The following is a 19,825-nucleotide window of genomic DNA, read 5'->3' as shown; positions in this document are numbered from 1 at the left end:
CTGTCTGAAGGTCACGGAACAGGCTCCTGGTGAGGTCCCACCTTCCCACATAGATGGCAAACGCCTGCAGCGAGGGGGCCTCTTTCTCCAGCTGCCCCGTCTCGGCCTCCCCCCGTGGGTGGCAGGCGCTCCGTAAACTCATCCACGAGACCCAAGGAAAGCATCTGCCCTGCGGCCGGGCCGTGCACGCCCCCGGCTTCCCACCCACGCCTCTGCGAAAGCTCACTTTAAATCACACTGTGGCAAAGGGCAAATTACTTCCAGATCACGGAAGGATTCCAGCACGATTCGACAGAGGCCCCGAGATGCTTTGTGATTCCCTCCATGCTGGGGTTCTCACCCTCTCATTAGACACAGAAGGAGCAGGGCAGCTCCGGGCGGCCCAGGGCGTCTGCCCGGGGTCACGTGCAGGATGGGAGTCACAGGGGCGCAGTGTCAAGGGCACAGAGAGAGCACCCGGTCGGAGCCGGGGTTTGCAAGGGCGCTGAGAACATCTGGTGTCGGAGTGTGGCTTCTCCCTGGATGGCAGGTTTTAAACACCACGCTGTGTTAGGTGCCTTGTGGGAGGCGAGAGTGCCGTAAATGACAAGTTCTCCAAGGTCTTGACTGCATCGCATATCCTAGGCCTCAACAAGTATTTACCACGTTATGACACAGGAATATTTATAACAGTTAAACGCCTCCAATCGGTCATTTTCCCAGGCTTATCATTTTAAAACTTAATCTTTCCAACATTCTTTTAAAGAGCCGAGCATATTGTGCAATTAAATACAGCGTGACACAGTGTAAGGCTGATGTTTTCTGGGAAAAGCTGTTAAAATGCTATAAAAGGAAAACATTCTGATCTGGAGCGACATACAGGGCCCATCTTTAAACAACGCCCGTCCTGGTCCCAAAGGCAAGGCAACGGGTTCAGTCTGGGTTCCCCGAGGTCAGCAAGCGAGGCTGTCAGGATAATTTTGTGAGAAGTGAATCGGTCCAGGACGCAGCTGAGTCCCACTGGCTGTACATCAGGAAGAGGTTTGCTGGCCTCGGTCCTTTGCAGAGGTGGCTCGTGGGCTGGGAGTCACGTGGAGAAGTGACGGCAAGGAGAGCAGGTGTTCTGAAATCGTGCCCTCGTCTGGGGGTGCGGACAGTGGAGAGGTCTCTGAGCAAGGGCTCACCCTTCGGGGACCTGGTATCAAATGCCCACGCAGCTGGGAGAAGGAATTGACGGGAGGGGCTGAAGAGAAGGAGCAGGAACAGGGAACGGATCCTGTCGTGCTGCCCTGGGCAGGAAGAGGCCCAGGCTCGGACCACAGGCCTGTGGGAGCCGACCGGCCCACCTCTTTGCCTCTGCTGGCCTCAGTCGTTTTTCCAATGTGGTAAAATATTTCTCAACTCTTTCAGGGGTTGATGAACTTGATCAAAATTCTTCCCAAGAGCAGGGACCCGGATCCCCTACCTGGTTCTCTGAGTGAGCGGCATGGGGACCCCCAAGTCGGCTCTTTCTTGAAGGGGTTGCTTGAAACGCTTGAGCTCAGCTTGGCCGCTGTGGCTGGAAACCCCTGTGGCTTCTCCGGCCTGAGGTTTACCTGTTGACCGACAGACAGACTGGTTAGACGGGGCCCAGACTATGCTCATTCCCTCGCTTGAGAGGTAAAGGGTGGCTTCTGCTCAGCTGTCCCTGCGTTAATCCGAGCCTCAAACAGGACTACGGGGAGAATTTCGGGAAAGATTTGTGAGCATTTAAGAAAACATTAAAAAATTGAAGTGTCTGCTGTCCGTACCTGTTGGTGCCTTGACGGCGCTGCGATGCTTCGAAGGGTTTGGAACGTCCAGGCTGCTCTTTCTGGCGCACCATCACCTGGAGTGCTGAACGGATCCTCCAAGGACCTGGGGAAACGGAAAGGCTTACCTGGCGTTCAAGGTGCTCGTGGGCTCACGTGAACTCTGCGCCCATCACTCACCAGGAGGAGCGTGAAGAAGCCTCTGCTCGGCCTCAGGGGGACCGAGGCGCTGTTGCGGGCGCCCCAGGCTGAGGCGGGACTGCCGGGAGCTCGGTAGCCCTTCGAGGCCCGTGCGCCCCCTGCCCCCCAATTCTAGGCACAGAGACTCAGCTCGGGACATCGCGTTCTCTAGTCTGGGGTCCAGAGAGTTCGCAAGCGGGGAGCTTTCGTACTTTGCCAAGTTCAGATGTCTCGTTGTGCGTGTCCCCTGGCCTTTCCCTGCGTCTGGCACCACCCTCGCCCACAGCGGCGAGCATCTCCGCAGACACGGTGGCTCTGGGACAAAGTGAAGGGCGCGAGGGCCAACGGCGACGGGCGGACCTCGGCTCGACGGCCTCCCCACCGGCCGCACCAGCAACACGCAAGGAAGACAAAGACTGTGCCCCGCCACGCCCTTACCCTTCCTCATTGGGGCGGATATTTTATTATTTTAGACACGAGGCTGCTCAGTCACAGTGATCCCACCGTCACTGGGATGAGAGAGAATCAGTTTTGAGCAGAATAGATGCAGGGACACAGCATTAAAATTCCCTGGGTCCAGCTCTGAATTCACGCACGTGTGCTGTTGCCTTTTTCCTCCCCCCGCCCCGATGGAAGCAGACCCAGGCGGCTTCCCCCACCTCCTAAGACTTCATACGCAGGAGGAGGCGACCTTGGCTTTTTCCTTTCAATGAGCCAATGCTTGTTCCTTTCTTCCCCGAGCATTTCTCGGGACGCAGTTGACCTCTAGACCAAAACTACCCACCTGTGGACAGTGAGCTTGCGCATCCGTAGTCTCCTCCTCCCCGCCCCAAGAGCTGGCGCGTCTGCCACCTCTTCTGTCCTGGTGTCTGTCTCGTTCTTCAAGATTCCAGAGAGGTTCCCTCCAAGCACTTCACACGCGTTCCCAAGGTCTTTCAGGTTATCTGGGTCGGACTGCCCACACGCCCTTGGAGAGCAGGTGTCGCGTTCTTCTCTGTTGGGATCTCACTCCCAGCAAGCCTGCGTGTCCTTTCTGCAGGAACTCCGTTTTTACATAAAGGAAGCAGAGAAGAGACTGGAGGCTTTCTGGTTTCCTCTCCATCTGTTAACAGTATACCATCTGCTCCTTGCCTCTTGCACCAAACAAAATGAAGCAAACAAAACCTCAGATGATTCTGACCAAAGCACGGTGGCCCGGACCTCAGATAAAAGGAATGTGGCTGAGGGTTTGATGGATTCCTAAGGGCAAAACAAGCTGGGGAGCTGGCTTGGCTACAGGGAGGGCCTGTGCCAGCTGCCAGGTGCCCAGAAGAGGGACAGAAATGCCCCCCACCACGCCGCCGCCCCGAGGGCTGCAGAGGAGAAACTGGGCAGTCCCTGGACCTCTCTCCCACATGAGGCAAATGCTGCAAACTCCTAGTGGGCAGGAAGCCCTGCAGAGACCCGTGTCTCTGAATTCTTCTGTGTCTGAGCGAGGGGCGAACGTGAGAGTCACGGTGCTGCCCCGTCACTGAAAAGCCCCCGAAGGGTCACTGGTCAGCTGACAGGTGCAGTAAAATGGAATTGTAGAAGAGGCCCCAAGAGAAGGCAAAAAAGGGGGAAGTAACAAAGGACAAACAGGACAAAAGCAAAAAGCTTTAGGAAGAGGGTAGGTTTCAACCCTCTCCGTCCAGAGTCAGCAAAACTTAAATGGTCTAAATACTCTGACTGGAAGGCAGAGACTATCAGATGAGCGTCAAAAGCCACCGACACGCTGCCCATCAGAAACCCGCCTTGGACAGGAGCTCGGCTGTGCCTCGGACCGTCCGGCATCTCTTTGACCTGCAATGCAGCATCCCACGCCTGGGCGCTTCCCCATGAGAAGAGAGCACATATGTCCACACATGTGCTGTATGATCTGAACAAAGCAGCTCTCCTCAGAGCAGGCAAAACCCAGAAACAACAAATATCCACTGCTGAGCGGAAAAACCAGCTGTACCACCTTCTCAACCTTGTATGGAACGTCTTTGCTAATGCAGTTGGGCAAGAAAAGGAAATAAAAGGTATGCAGGTTGGGAAGGAAGGACTAAGGCTGTGTTTGTGCGCAAATGGCACGTCATCTAAACAGAAAATCCGAAGAATCAGAAAACTCTGGGGACTAATAAGCAATTATAGCAAGACTGCAGGATATAAGCTTAAAATACAAAAGTCACATTCCTAGTTCATATACTAGCAATGAATAACTGGAAATTGACATTTAAAACACAGTATCATGTACATGAGCCCCCGAAAAAGGAAATGCTTATAATAAACCTAACAAAACGGGAACAAAATCTATGTGAGGAAAGCTACAAAACTGATGAAAGAAATCAAAGAAGAACTAATTGAGTGGAGAGAGGTTCCAAGCTCGTGGAGAGGAAGGCAGTGGTTAAGAGGCCAGCTCTTCCGAATTTGATCTGTAGATTTAAGGCATCCCACTCAAAATCCTAGGCAGCTCTTTGTGGATACCACAAATGGATTCTAAAACGTACATGGAGGAGTTCCCCTCATGGCTCAGCGGTTAGTGAACCTGGCTAGCATCCATGAGGATGTGGGGTCGATCCCTGGCCTCGCTCAGTGGGCGAAGGACCAGCGTTGCCATGAGCTGGGGTGTCGGTCTCAGATGTGGCTCAGATCCCGTGTTGCTGTGGCTGTGGTGCAGGCCAGCAGCTTCAGCTCCAACTGGACCCCTAGCATGGGAACCTCCATGTGCCACAGGTGTGGCCCTAAAAAGACAAAAAAAATTTTTTTAATAAAATAAAATGTATATGGAGAGTCAAAAAGTCCAGAAAAGCAGCACAATATGGAAGGAGAAAAACAAAGCAGGATGACTGACTCTACTGGGTCTTAAGCCTTCCGACAGAACTGTAGTGATCGGGATGGGGTGATATTCGTAAAAAGACAGGAAAACACGTTCATAGAACAGAATAGAATCCTGAAATAGACACACACAAATAGAGCCAACTGGTAGTGGGAGCAAAGACAATACAATGGGCAAAGTTAGTTTTTCAACAAATGGTGCTGGAACGGCTGGACGTCCACACAGAAAAAAAAAAAATTCTCCATGCAGACCTTATACATTTGACAAAAATTAATGGAAAATTGGCCTTCTCCTGCAGGGCCACAGGTCAAGGATCTGGCGTTGTCATTGCATCAGTTTGGGCCCCTGCTGTGGTGCAGGTTCTACCCCGGGTGCAGGAATTTCCACAAAAGCTACAGGAGTGGCCAAAAGAACAACAGAATATTTTACCTCAAAATGACTCGTCGGCCTGAATGTCAAACGCACACACACACAAACCATAAAACTCCCAGAAGATAACTTGGGAGAAAACTATGTTTTCTCCTAGGACATGGCAATGATTTTTAGATATAACACCAAAGGCACGATCCATAAAATTAATAACTGATAAGCAGCATTTTACCAAGATGTAGGAATTTTAAATGGCTCTGCTCTGTGAAGGAGAATGAGAAGACAAGGCACAAACTGGGGGAAAATATTTGCATAAGACACGTTTGATAAAGGACTGATATTCAAACTAGAGAAAGAACTCTTAAAACTCAAAATAAGAAAAGAACCTGATGAGAAAATGGGCCAAATAGCTACGCAAACATCTCGCCAGAGAAGAGACACAGATGGTAAATGAGCGTAGGAACAGACTTCCACATCCTGTGTCGTCAGAGACATGACGCTTAACACGACAGGGAGACACCACTCACACCTGTCAGAATGGCCAAAATCTGGTTCACTGACACCACCAAGCACTGGTCAGGCTGTGGAGCAACAGGAACTCTCGTTCACGGTGCTGGGAATTCAAAGTGGCGCAGCCACTAAGAAAGACAGTTTGGTTGTTTCTTATGAAGTTAACATACTCTTATCTTATGATCTTGCAATCATACTTCTTGATATTCACTCAAAAAACCGGAAAGCTTATGTCCACACAGGAACTTGTCCATGGATGTTTGTAGGAGTTTTCTTTACCATTGCAGAAACCCGGGGCAATCAAGGTATCCTTTGGTAGGGGAATGGTTAAATACACAGACACAGCCAGCGAATGGAACATCATTCAGCACTAAACAGAAAGAAGCTATCAAGCCATGAAAAGACACAAAGGAACCTTAAATCCATGCAACCAAGTGAAAGAAGCCAGTCTGAAAAGTCTGCATAGAGTCTGATTCCAACTACACGACATTCTAGAAACGGCAGAACAGTGGAGATCAGGGGTTGCCTGGGTCAGACGAGAGAGATGAACGGGCAGAGTATGGAGGATTTTTAGAGCGGTGGAGATATTCTGTATGATAACGTGATGATGGATAAATATCATCATACACTCGCCCAAACCCGTAGAAGGCGCGACACCAAGAGAGGACCCCAAGGTAAGCTGTGGGCTTCGGGGACTATGATCCAGTCAACACCGCTTCAGTGAATGTCACAAATGTACCCTCTGCTGGGAACATAGATGAGGGGGGAGGCTGTGCCTTCTGGGGGGGCGAGGGGTGGGGGCCGTTAAAGGAAATCACTGAACTTGCCTACCAACTTTGCTGTAAGCCTTAAACTGCTCTAAAAACTAGTCTTCAAGATCTTTTAGGAATCTGCCTTTTCCTGTCTTGCTGATGATACTCAGCAAACACTTCGTATTGACTGACGCTGCGACGGCCACGCGAGCGCCCTGACTGCTCAGATTCATGCACGGTGCGTGCTTCTTACTTTACCTTCCCAAACAAAATCATTTTTCTCAAGAGGATTAACACCTGAACTTGGTCCATGGCTCCTACCAACAAAAGGGAAACGGCCCGAGCACCCGAGGTGCAGCCCCTTAGAATGAACGCTGGAAAGAAGCAGTCTTTAACCACTTGCACCGAGTTGCTAGACGTTCTGTTACAGAATAGATCCACCTGGGGTTTTCAAGGTGAAAGTCCTTTTTCTCCTGCTGGTCAGCCTGGAAATGCAGCTGCAGGAGGAGCCTGGTGCTTGCACCTGTCAACCATCTCGGGGATTGCAGACCACACGCCTGGGTCCTTCGCTCTCTCCTGCAAGGCTTCCTTCTGCTTCTCCCATCCTTCCTCCAGATGCCTTGTCTACAGAAAGGCTCCACTGAGTCAAAGAGGTAAACACACAGAGGGACCTTTAAGAGGCAGAAGAAGCATCTCCTTTGTACACACCAGCTCTTCTGAAGCCAAAGCTCCGCATCAGGCTCCTGGGGAGAGAGAGACAGGTTCTAAATGTCTTCGCAGTTTGGGGTCTCCTGGATGAGTCGGCGTTGTATAAATTCCCCGAAGAAAGGTCAAGCCTGCCGCTTTCAGATAAGCAGGAAGGTGCTGCCCCCACAGGCTGGGCTGCGCGGTGTGGGGAGGGAAGTGTCTCTCGGAGCGTGGATTCGTCCCCCTTTCCCTCTGCACACCGACAAGGTTTTGTGTCATGAACCCCTCCTGACCGGGACAGACCCAACTCGCTTCGCAGACCGGCCAGCAGCTCCACATCTGGTTGACCTCGTTTCCCGGGATTCTTTCCTAGGATGAGAGTGAAAAAGTCTCCAGACAGAGAAGAATCCGGTTCAATTTGAATCCTCACTTGGCAGCACTGGGGGGTGACCGCTCCCAGCTCACCTGCACCTGGATTCTGAGTCTCGGGTAGGAAGGTGGTGCCGCAGCACCCAAGTGAGAGCCCAGAGCAGTCTTGCCTGCACGTCCCGTGGGTCCACTTTTCAGTCAAAAGGCGTCTTGGCACACTGGATGGTGGAAGAGCGGTCTGTTAGCTACCTGGCCACGGGTCAGCGAGGGAACCCTCTGAGCTCAGCTTCCTCATCTGCGGAACAGGAGCCGTCCATCCATCCCAGGGGCTTTGTGCGGCTCCCATAGAGAAAGCAGAGAGCCTGTTGTGTAGCAAGTGTTATATGTGTGTTCAGTACAACGTGGCTCAAAGCCCAAGGACAGTCATACTTAGATGTGAGTCTTAGCCCCAGACCCGGCTAGCAGCCCAGCTCTGGCGTTTAGAATATATGAGCAGTCCCGGGAAAGCTCATTAACTTGTCTGCCTCGTGTTCTCCTTTTACCCAGTGAGAATAGCAACACCTACCTTATCAGGGTTGGGGGGGCATGGAAGATAACGGATGTAAGTTTCAACGTGGTACCTACCGAAGAGGGAAAACTCAGTAAACTCTTGCTGTAGTCAGAGGGCGACCACATAGTCTCTCCTGCACCTCTACATAATGACAATTATAGAATGCCCCCCATGACAATATTGTGTGACAGGCCTTCAACTTTCCGGGAGGATGAGAGAATGTAGGTCATTCGGCCACAAAGCTATTTACTGGAAAGGCCCTTTACCCGTTAAACTTTAGACAGAAAGGTATCTGAAAAATCTGCGCAGTACCGTTCATTTCCAACCATGTTGTGGGTAAAATATGCTGAACATACTCCTTATTTACACCAAGACATTTTGAATAAAACGTGTCACATCCTTTTAAGCGTGTGCAGAGGTCAGGACAAAGGACACAGAGACCAGTGCGGGCGGCGCAGCTTAGGCAGCCCTGAGAGAGGGTTGGTGTCACCAGCCAGCACCTGGATCCTAAGGTCTCCGGGGCACTGGGAATGCAAACCGAAACCCCAAGATAAAGATGGACGCTTCCAAGGGTCCCCCCACTCCGGTCAAAGGGAACACTAAGCAAATCCCCTTTTTAGGCAGAGGAACCCTCTTTCCATGGGCTCTGATGGGGGAGCTCTCCCCTGATAAATCATGACTAATGGCCCGTTCTTCCTGGCACTGGGCTCCGATTCTTCTATTTGATCCGGTCACAAACAACCACACTTGATGAGGCGCGTGGGCTGATGCTGTGAAAGGGAACACGGGACCAGGAGACGGCTTCTCGAGATGCTGCTGAAACGGTGGGTTCAGGCAAAGATCATCCAGTGTTGATAAAACCAGTACGTTTATCACCTAGGGAAGCAGCAATCTGGCGAGTGCCAAGGTCACAGCACACAAGCTACCCTCTGGCCCAACAGGGGCTGAGGAGGGACGTCAAGGACAAAAACCCGAACTTGGTGGCAGCCCAGCTCCGCCAGGCCGAGCCTCGCGTCCACGCCCTCCGCGGGCGATCTAATTCCCAGGGGTGTGTGTCCGCGCCAACTCACGATTCGCTATTGATCAGGTGTCTCACGGCTCTGCGGGGCAGATGCTAAGCTGCGGAAAATGGATTCGGTGTAAATGAATCTTACCTGGAAGAGATGCTGACGATGGCTGTCTGGTAGAAAGACCCAATGATGCTGTCGGTTTCATTGTCCCGTAAGCCCCTGACCTGTCTTGTAGCGAATCAGCATCTCCCTGTAACCTATTTCTTCCAGTGACTTTAATGACGTCTCTTTCCTTGAATCCTCTGAGCCAAGGTGAGCGTGTCCTTGTTGCCTCGCCAGCGAGTGGGATAAAACCCCCTGCCACACTCTCCCTTTGTGTTGGAGAGAGTCGTGCCTTCACTTTTGGAAAATTATACTTCGACAAAGCCCAGTTGCACAAGGGACACATCAGACAGGCCTCACCTTAATCTAGCTCAAGGCATTCTTAGCTCCAGCCATTACGTGCCTCCTGGTCTGATGCCCTAGGAAGCTCCCGTCACCTTCGCTGCACCCCCAATAACCGTGGGCGTTTATCATGTATCCCAAACAGAACTTCAGAAGTGAATTCCAGTTTGAAAAGAAATGAGGACTGCGTCAGACTAATGGGTCTTTAAAGAGAGAAGGGCCAGATGCCGTTCATGGTTCTGGATGGGGCCCTCTCAGGACACACTCATTGTAACGAAAATGTTGGGACAACTGGGAAAGTTTGAGATGGATGGTGCTTGGGATAAGAGAAAAATGTAATTTCATGGAAAGATGGAGACAGTTAACTGAGAAAACATTATGTATATAATAAACATTATTATATTACACATGTCATTATCTTATTATATATTATACCTCATATTATGATAATGTAATTATGTATTACAAGAATTATCAAATATAGTAATTTCATGTAATTACATAATACATATAACATACTATACCAATTACTATGTTAAAATAAGCTTTATTATACTATAACCTCAATTTAGTAAAAGAGAGAAAGAGAGAGAACGCTATTGGGAAATACAGAGAAAGAAAGAAGAAGAAATAGGCCCGGAGTACACACTCGGAGGGGTTAACAGCAGCGTGATGGAAGTATAATGTTTCATTTTTATTTCCTCCTTTCTCTTCTAATTTCTAAATAGATACTTACTGTTTTATAAGAAGACGTTTTAAAAATAAACTAAAACACACTAAAAACTGATACTGAGAAAGCTGCAGACTTTTAAGCTGGAAAAGTCATAAAGCCAATCTAAGGGTCTCTTAGAAGAGTCTGGGTCTCACGGCACAAGCAGTCACAGAGGCTTCTAGGCAGACACATTCCTCAGCTAGTTTGCACAGGTTTTCCATAGATGCATCCTCCCTGAGGACAAAATAATAAACATACACGCATTTTTAGAAGGACCGAACATCTTTCATCTTGGAGATAAAATAACTTACGTACACGAATGAGTAAGATCAGAATTCATGATGGCAAAATTTAGAAATTTAACTGACAATCAAGGTAAAGGCCGTGACAGAAGCGTGTGCTTCTGATTCAGACTTAAAGAGTAAAATACTAAATCTCAGCTACTCAGAAAGAGTAAAGACGGACAGTTACTTCGTATCAACGCAAAAGAAAACAATATTGATAAGTTGGTCACCCGCCGAAGAGAAAAGTAATACAGTAAGAAAATCGGCAGAGCGAGACGCAGAGCCTTTGGAAAAAGCAGTGCCCTGGCCCTGGTGATCCTGTCGATTGAAACGAGCTCATAGCCTGGGGAGCAGCCGTCCAAACGTGAGTCCCCACGAAGGGTACCCGGGAGATGTCTGAGGGGACAGCGGCCGGAAAGATACCGCACCCTCGTGTTCACTGCAGCCCAGATGCCCAGACAACCTCGGGCCCTCGATGGTTGAGTGGAGAAAGAACATGCAGCCTATCCAACAACGCCAGGCTGCCATTTATGACGACGGGGGGTGGACCTTAGAGACTTTGGAATAAGTCAGGCAGGGAAAGACAAATACTTCCTGATCTGACCTACATGTGAAATCTAAAAAATCAAACTTGCAGAAACAGAGAAGAGAATGTGTGGCTGCCAGAGGCGGAGGGTGGGGCCCTTCGGCGGGGGTGGGGTGGGGGGGAGATGGGCCTAGGCCGTCGGAAGGCAGGGGTTTCCAGCTGTTGAATAAGTAACTTCCGAGGATGTGTGTACAGCGTGGTGGTTTGCCTTTTTAAGGCCATACCCGCGGCACATGGAAGTTCCCAAGCTAGGAGTCGAATCGGACCTGCAGCTGCTGGCCTGCACCACAGACACCGCAATGCGGGATCCTTAACCCACTGAGTGAGGCGAGGGATTGAACCCGCGTCCTCATGGATACTAATCGGGCGCATTGCTGCTGAGCCACAACGGGAACGCCCATATAGTTGGTAATATTGAGTTTCGTGTCTGAAAGTTCCCAAGGGAGTAAATCTTAAGAGTTCTCAAAATCCAGCTGTGTAGTGGTGGATGTTAACTAGACTTACTGCGGTGGTCATTTTGCAATAGATAAAAATAACGAATCATTGTGTTACATGTCTGGGACAATTACAGTGTAATACCTTAATTATATCTCAATAGAACTGGGAAAAAAGGACAACCTTACGACTAGAATAAAAATGAAATCCTGTCAAAGTTTGTGAGCAAGAAGCAGGGGCCAGTGCGTCAGGTGTATCACACGAAGCAGCTGTATTTTAAATAAGAAAGCTCGCAAATCAGTGATTGCTTTTCACTTTAATAAGCATCGAAGAACAAATGAGGGAGTTCCTGCTGTGGCTCAGCGGTAATGAACCCAACTAGTAATCACGAGGACGTGGATTTGATACCTGGTCTCGCTCAGTGGGTTAAGGATCCAGCGTTGCCGTGAACTTGGTGTAGGTCGCAGACGCGACTCGGATCTGGCATTGCTGTGACTGTGGGGTAGGCTCCTATTCAACCCCTAGCCCGGGAACTTCTACATGCCACAGGTGCAGCCTTAAAAAACCAAAAAAAGAAAAAAGGAACAAAGAGCAAATACAACAAAGGAAACAGAAGATAAGGAAAACTAGCAACCAGAACTGCAGTGGAGGAAAAATTTTCCCCATGCTTCTTATGGTCCCTGGCTGGGTCTAAAAATTCAACCCACAAAGATTAATAGGAGAAAAGTGGGAACATTTTATTGACTGTTTACGTGTGTAAGGAGCCTTCAGAGGAGAAGGAAGCCCCTGGGAAAGAGCTGTGACCCCTTCCAGGCAAAGAAACGATAAACGGGTGAAGAACTGACCAGAGGGGTGGGGGGTGGGCTGGGAGCATGAACGGTGAAGGGGTAACCCAGACAATGAGGGTGAGGTTGGCGAGCGGCTTGTATACAGCCGCCGCGGCCCCAACCTCCCTCCTGTACAGGGGCCCCTCTCACAGGGGAGATTTCGCTCCTGCTTTCAGGGAAGGAGGGTGGGCGGGGAGGGCAGAGGGACTCCTCCCCCGAGGATGCTCTGGGTGCCCGTGCGCCTTTTTGGGGTGGCGTGTGCCGGACACCGTTGGAGAGGAGCTCCGTGAAGTAGACAACAAGAAAACACTCCCCCGAAACTGAAACTGCTTCTTTGAGGCGATCGATAACCTTGAGAAGCTTTGAGCAGGACGGATCAGAGGAAGAGGGAGAGAGGGCACAGCAGCATCGCGGCTGGCCTGGGCAGCGCAACACAGGCAGGCCCCAGGGGACGAAAGGATACAGGACTGTATCAACACGTGTGCCCACAAATTCTGGAATTGAGGCCAGATGGACAAACTCCTTGAAAGACACAGACTGCTAACGCTCACACAAGAAATAGAGGTATCGTGGGGGGCAGGCAGGAATAAATTAGGAGCTTGGGGTTGATATATACGCACCACTGCATATAAAATAAACAAGACCTACTGCACAGCACAGGAAACTACCCTCAATATTCTATAATATCTATATGGGAGAAGAATCCTTTTTTTTTTTTTTTTCTTTTTACAGCTGCATAGGCCAAATTTGGAAGTTCCAGGGCCAGGGATTGAATTCAAGCCACAGCTTGTGTCAATACCAGATCGTTAAACCACTGAGCGAAGCCAGGGATCAAACCTGCATCCTCAGAGAGACCGTGTTGGGTTCTTAACCCGCTGAGCCACCACAGAACTCCTGGGGAAAGAATCTGAAAATTCCCCATGCTTCCGCCGAATATGTGGTATCTTATCTATCTTTTAAACGATGTGAAGCAAATATGGCCAAATGATAAAAATTGACAACTGTTGGTAAATTTAATTGCTAAAAATCGGTGTGTTTACAGTTGTTCTTTATACATTGTCTCCTGTACGCTTCTGGCAGGCTTGGAGCCCCCGCGGCAAGGTGACGGTGGTTTTGGAAAACTCGTGAGCAGACGCGTTCTGCAGGCCTTCCTGGCCTCACGTGGCGTTTACGTGGCTGTGAACCACCAGCCAGGGGTCTGTTTACTGAGATGCTGGGGGATCCAGGTTGACCTTGATTCCCTGATGGGCACCTGCTCTTGAGAATCCTCCCTTTGGGGAGTTCCCGTCGTGGCTCAGTGGTTAATGAACCTGACTAGCATCCATGAGGATGCAGGTTCGATCCCTGGCCTTGCCCAGTGGGTTAAGGATCCGGCGTTGCCGTGAGCTGTGGTATAGGTCGCAGACGCCGCTCTGATCTGGCGTGGCTGTGGCTGTGGTGGAGGCCAGCAGCTGCAGCTCCAATTTGACCCCTGGCCTGGGAACCTCCATATGCTGCGGGTGTAGCCCTAAAAAGCAAAAAAAATTTTAAAAAAAATGAAAAATTTTAAAAAGACACACGCGCCAAAAGATCCTCCTTCCAAAATTATAGGGTGGCAATTGACATATACAACACCACGGCAGGTGACAAGGGCCTGCCGCGCAGCACTGGGAACTCTACTCGGTGCTGTGTGATAACGTACGTGGGAAAGACTCCGGAGCAGCAAGGATGCGTGGATGCGTGTAACCGCTTTACTGTGCCGGACGCCTGAAACCGACACCACTTTCTAAGTCAACTCTGCTCCAATAAAATTTATCAAAAAAAAAAAAAAAAAAAGAATCCTCCCTTCATGGTCTTTGCCCAGGCTGGGCTCTCAAAATTCTTCCCAGATCACGCCTTTAACCACGACCTTCCTGAAGAAAAAAGACCCAGAGCCACACAACCAAATTAAACGCATCCGATGCTCGAGAATTTCTATTGTCGACGAGGTCGGACTCCCCAGAGCTGACCAGTGGCCGGATCAGAAGGAAAGCCCCCCGCCCCGACCCCGTGAGAGGCAGGTGGGGGTCTCCTGGGCAAGAAACACCTGCGGACAAGCGCCCTCCACACCTTCAGCCGCAGCTCTTCTCTGACACCCTCCTTCCTTAAACCGGTCGGAAATTAAATGAAGTTCTTTATTAAGACCCATCAGATTTTATTTTATTTCATCAGGTATAAGTTATAATTTTAATGTTAGCCCCCCAAATTACTTCCTACCATTTCATTAAAATTTTTTTCCTACGGCCAAAGATTCCTATTTTTCTATTACAGTACCGCAAGGCACACACAGCACGCACCTCCTCTAAAGCACACAGAAGAGGAGTTCCCGCTGTGGGCCAGCAGGTTAAGGATCTGGAGTGGTCTCTGCAGCTGCACAGGTTCGATCCCTGGCCCATCACAGAGGGTTAAGGACCCAGCATTGCTGCAGCGGGGGCGTAGGTTGCAGCTGTGGCTCAGAGGGGCCCCCTGGCCCAGGAAATTCCATGTGGACAAAACAAACAAACAAACAAAAACCCAGAAGAAATACTCCCTGAAATAGAATTTTTGACATCTTCAGCCAATTAGAAATACTACAAAGTTAGCAATTTTTAGGTGGAAGTGTTGCTTCTACAGAATCATGCACCTGTAGAATCAATTCAGCCCATAGTCGTAACTAGTCCCTTTTTATTTTTATTTATTTATTTATTTATTTGTCTTTTTTTTTGCTATTTCTTTGGGCCGCTCCCGCGGCATATGGAGGTTCCCAGGCTAGGGGTCGAATTGGAGCTGTAGCCACTGGCCTACACCAGAGCCACAGCAACGCGGGATCCAAGCCGCGTCTGCAACCTACACCACAGCTCACGGCAACGCTGGATCTTTAACCCACTGAGCAAGGGCAGGGACCGAACCCACAACCTCATGGTTCCTAATCGGATTCGTTAACCACTGCGCCACGACGGGAACTCCTGGTCCCTTTTGAAATTGGACGCTGCTGGGTATCTTGCGGCGCTTCTCCGGGCCGAGCAGCACTGGGACACGAGCAGAAGACCTTGCTGGGAAGTCCCCCCACTTGTCTCCATCCACACATAGGAGCGCCCCCCCGCGGGGGCGCAGACAGGGATTGAGATAAACCTCCCGGGAAAAAGCCAGGATGACGAGTTGAGCTCCCTGCTCCCAACAAGACAAAACATAACAGAAATCACACCTTTCCCTTTCTGCCCAGCAGAGCACGTAGATTCCAGATCGGCTTAATTTTCATTGCCCATGAATCCTTAGACCCATCCAATTGCTTCAGCCGTTACTCCCGCAGCCGGGATTTAAAGGAAATAACTCTCAAAGGATTTCTTTCTTACGACCTCATTATTTTTCAACAAACAGTGAGACTGGCGGCGGTAGGCGGAGGCTGGCCAGCCCTCGGGGGAGACGCCACAGCTGCCCTCTAGGTCTCAGCCAACATCTGGCTGGGGGTGGGAGGGGCCTTTGGGGGGCACATGGTTTTCCCCGGGGGGGCTCCTCCAGATGTTGTTTGTTTGTAACAACTATACAGATATTAGGGGTGATTTCCTATAAACTCTTCCTACAACTACTCAGATTTCCTATCTGGAACATTTTGGGGCTCTTTTGAAAAAAATTATAAAATAGTGTTTATTTCAGGGCATTCCCACTGTGGCTCAGAGGGTTAGGAATCTGACTAGTATCGACAAGGATGCAAGTTCGATCCCTGGTCTTGCTCACTGGGTTAAGGATCTGGCGTTTCTGTGGCTGTGGTCTAGGCCGGCAGCTGTAGCTCCAACTTGACCCCTCGCCTGGGAATTTCCGTATGCCATAGGTGTGGCCCTAAGACGCCAAAAAAAAGAGCAAAATAATGTTTATTTTAAAAATATGTAAGGTGTAGAAAATTTAGAATGTGAAATCACTTGCAATCAGAGAAACATGAAGAGAGAGTCCCCAAAGATTACTCATATATTAGTTTTCTTTTTTTGGGGGGGACACACCCACGCACGTGGAAGTTCCCTGGCCAGGGATTGAACCCTTGCCACGGCAGTGGCACCTGCTGCAGCACCAGGGAACTCCCACATGTTATTTTTCCTAAAACCTCCGCAGGCGTGTTTTCCTCCCTGCAGCCAGGTGGGGTGGTCCGCCTGGGCTCTCCACCAACACTGCTCCTTGTCCTTCCAGCCATACGAGGGCAGAGAGCATGTCCTGTCCTTTGTGAGGTGGGACGTGCCTGGGCCCTGCTTTGGTCAATGAATTTCAGCAGAAGTGACGTCTGTCTCCTCCAGACAGAAACCTTGGCAGGCCAAGTGCAATTACCGCTGTCCTTCCTTCTGCCAGGTGACTGTGCAAGACAAAAAGCTCGGTTTTTAAATTGAGGGCAGGAGTTCCCATCGTGGCGCATCAGAAATGAATCCAACTAGGAGCCATGAGGTTGTGGGTTCGATCCCTGGCCTCGCTCAGTGGGTTAAGGATCCAGCATTGCCGTGAGCTGTGGTGTGGGTCGCAGATGTGGCTCAGATCCAGCGTGGATGTGGCTGTGGCTGTGGTGTAGGCTGGCAGCTGTAGCTCGGATTCAACCCCTAGCCTGGGAACCTCCATGTGCCACGGGTGCGGCCCTAAAAAGCAAAAAATAATAATGATAATGATAATAATAAATTATTAAAGGGGCAGAAGGGCAGAATTAATAAAGGGCAGAGGAAAGGCTATGACCTACTTCCCAAGTTCACCTTGAACTCCAGCAGGACATAAAACACTGTCCTGCTGTGTGGAGGCGGAGCCTCCGTGGGGTCCCCATGCCACCAGCAAAGCCCCCCCGACCCTCCCTGGATGCAGAGCGTGGCCAGAGAGAGCTCATAATGCTGTGAACAGAGACTCGGGTATGTTTGTGCCACAGCACAATCCAGCCTGTGCTGACTGATGCAACCGGAAATATGTTCCGTGTCTGGGTCATCGAATATGCATTTAAGGAAAAAACTGTGCTCTCTCCTCCAGCTGAAGTCCCGTGCACTATTCACCTTTCTCCCTCCCTGCCCAGCGTGGCTCAGGGGCCCCTGGAGGCCAGGTAACTGTTTCTCCTGTAAGCAGATGGCAATGCCAACTCTGTCTCTTTAAAGTTAATCGTTGTCCCCACGGGTGCCTGTGGTCCTCCCTGCCCCGCTGCCCCTTTCCTTGTGGGGCTATGTTGGGGGCCGTGTAAAGTTACAGATGAATGGCCCCAGGACCCAGAGTCCACCCAGGCTGGGCAGGTGTCCCAGCCTGAGAGCAGCCCTGGTGTCTACAGTGGGCAGGATTCTACTGGCTCCCTGTAAGTCCTTCAGGCCATGGCCCTGGGGTCAGGGTCATGGTCAGAGCCTGGGTTAGGGCCAAGGTCAGGGTCAGGGTCAGGACCTGGGATAGTGCCAAGATCAAGGTTAGGCCCAGGTTTTAGGTTAGGGTTGGACCTCAGCCTTAGAATAGGAGAGAAGAAAGAGGTAGAGACCCTGGTGGTGGGTTTGTGGGAAACACCTGTCAGGCCAGGCACGCAGCTAGGCACGTTCGACCCCTGAGCCAAGAGAGAGGCCTGGAGGTTCTCGGGTGACTGGCGCCCAGTGCCTCCAGGGCAGCAGCTCCCAGGGTGGAAGAGCAGTGCGGGAGCCTCACCTGGCTAGCGGGAGGGGGCCCAGGGCCATCGGCCTCACCTTCCCTGGGTCTGTGCTTTGCTTAGAAGGCAAAGAAAGCGCAGGGCACCTCGGCCAACCCACGAGCCCAGCGCCAGCCTGTCAGGCTGTGTCCCTTCCTTCACTGATGCACCTGCAACAGTCTGGGTGGACCTGCCTTGGGGCAATGGGCCCAGGCATGTGGCAGTTTGGGAACTAGCGCTCTGGGCCTGCCCTCCCCCTCGCGAGCCCCCCGCGTCCCCTCTCCTGCACCCAGGTCCTTCTCTGGACCCAGAGGACCATGGGGCCACCCAGGACACAATGGGACAATGAGGCTGTCCTGTGTCCTGTCCTGGTCCCCTCGCCCTCCAGGAGCCCGTCCACGATGGTGCTGAAGGTGGATTTTCAGACCCGTTTTTGGGAGGGTTCCTACTTTGTTGGGGTTCTGGTGTTCCTCTCAGCTGGTCGGCCGGTGCCCCGATCTGGGCAGTCCCTGCCATGGCCCCTTATCTGTGGTTGGGCCCGGCCGAGGGGGCACCTGCCCCACCCCCCATGAGGGCTCAGCTGCTCACTGCTCCCAGCACCTGAGCCCCAGGGGCCAAGAGCCCCTGCGGATGATAAAACGCAGCAAACCTTTCTCAGCCGAGTTAAAATTTAGCCACAGTCCCACTAAATCAAATAAAAATAACAACTGCCAGTTAGGCATTTATTGCGCGCCTGGCCCCAGATAAGAGATTCCTGTGCTGCATTATCAGCCCTCACACCCCGGAGAACAGGCTAGAAACTGCCTGAGCTTTTAGAGGCACCGGCAGAACGGGAAGCAGGACTGTTGAACTCTGCCCCCTGTGCCCCCATGTCCAGACCTCAGTGAGAAAGAGCCCCAGCTTCCAGGTGTGCTCCGAGATGTCCTTGGCCAGGTGCCACCACAGGGCGCAGGGGCCCGGGGAGCGCCGAGCAGGTGACACCCAGCCTCCTCCACCAGGCTTCCCAAGGAGGGCAGGCTGGCCGTGCCCGCCCCCGTCCCGCCTCCCCTCCCTCCTCCCGTCCCCCTCCCGTCCCTCCCCCCCCCCCTCCCTCCTCCCCCTCCCGTCCTGAGCTCACAAGCGCTCGCTGTCCCTCTTCTGCTGCTTTGTCTGTGCAGGTTTTGTTCTGCTTTTCACAACAGAGGCATCAACATTCTGAACAAATCTCATCAAAAATTGATTCCCAGCAGAGAGGAAATTCAAAGCGAAATGGAAATGCGTTCAGCCTGCAGGCGGCTTTCCATCTGGGAGCAACGTGTCATTTTTTCCCCCTTTAGATGTGGCCTGGCGTCCTGAGAAAGCCGGTCGCCATGGCGATTCCACAGCGGCTGTTGCGTCTGCGCTGAGACGTCAGCGGCTCCTCTGGGCTGAACAGGGGGCTTCAGTGACGAATCCTTTCTTCTTCTTCCTTTCTTCTTCTGTCGCGGGGTGTGCGAATGCCCAGATGCTTTCTCGTCTTTAATGGTGTTTTCATTTTAATAGGCTTGGTAGAGGTAGACTCATGGCTGTAGAAAATTTCATCAAAGCAAGATTCATGCAAAAGACACCGTCTGAACAAAAGATCAGCGTTCGAGCTCTCCTTGTTCTGAGAGCAGAGACCCTGGATGGAGTCACATCAGGGCCCATTAGAGAAAAGACTTGGCTTTGACCGTGTGTCCAGCCCCCTGCATTGTGCGCAGGAGGGAGGGTCCCAGGCCCCTGCAGACAGCAGCTCGGGGTCCGAGCCCTGCCTGGTGGCCCCCTCCGCCCCCACTTGCAGATGTGACTGGGACAGTCCTGCTGGTGTCACGCCAACGCCCTGCTTTGAAAGCCCATCACCATCTGAGTTGGGGGGGTGTTCGTGGCGTGA

At 51.3% G+C, this 19,825-nt stretch overlaps 1 protein-coding gene across 12 annotated transcripts; it reads right to left on the bottom strand.

Annotated features, from left to right (window-relative positions):
• Positions 691 to 19,181, bottom strand: LOC106506286. 12 transcript variants are annotated; one of them, XR_002342163.1, is made up of 6 exons: positions 19,055 to 19,181; positions 9,180 to 10,425; positions 8,041 to 8,095; positions 1,770 to 7,693; positions 1,445 to 1,574; positions 691 to 1,196 (listed from the first exon to the last, which is right to left on the bottom strand). XR_002342163.1 is itself a non-coding variant. In XM_021085861.1 (4 exons), the coding sequence occupies exons 1-4, from the start codon at positions 2,754 to 2,756 to the stop codon at positions 1,011 to 1,013; spliced, it is 369 nt and encodes a 122-aa protein (XP_020941520.1). In that variant the 5' UTR covers positions 2,757 to 4,555; the 3' UTR covers positions 691 to 1,010. The 12 variants fall into 12 exon arrangements, 2 of the variants coding, with proteins under 2 accessions (XP_020941520.1, XP_013839775.1); XR_002342167.1 differs by having other exon boundaries at positions 691 to 1,574; positions 1,770 to 7,162; positions 7,410 to 7,475; positions 7,572 to 10,425; XR_002342168.1 differs by having other exon boundaries at positions 691 to 1,574; positions 1,770 to 7,837.

The sequence above is a fragment of the Sus scrofa genome, chromosome 1 (assembly GCF_000003025.6).
Source record: "Sus scrofa isolate TJ Tabasco breed Duroc chromosome 1, Sscrofa11.1, whole genome shotgun sequence".
NCBI lineage: Eukaryota > Metazoa > Chordata > Mammalia > Artiodactyla > Suidae > Sus > Sus scrofa.
Note: the sequence above shows the minus strand (reverse complement) of the source record. Positions and strands in the feature narration are given on the sequence as shown.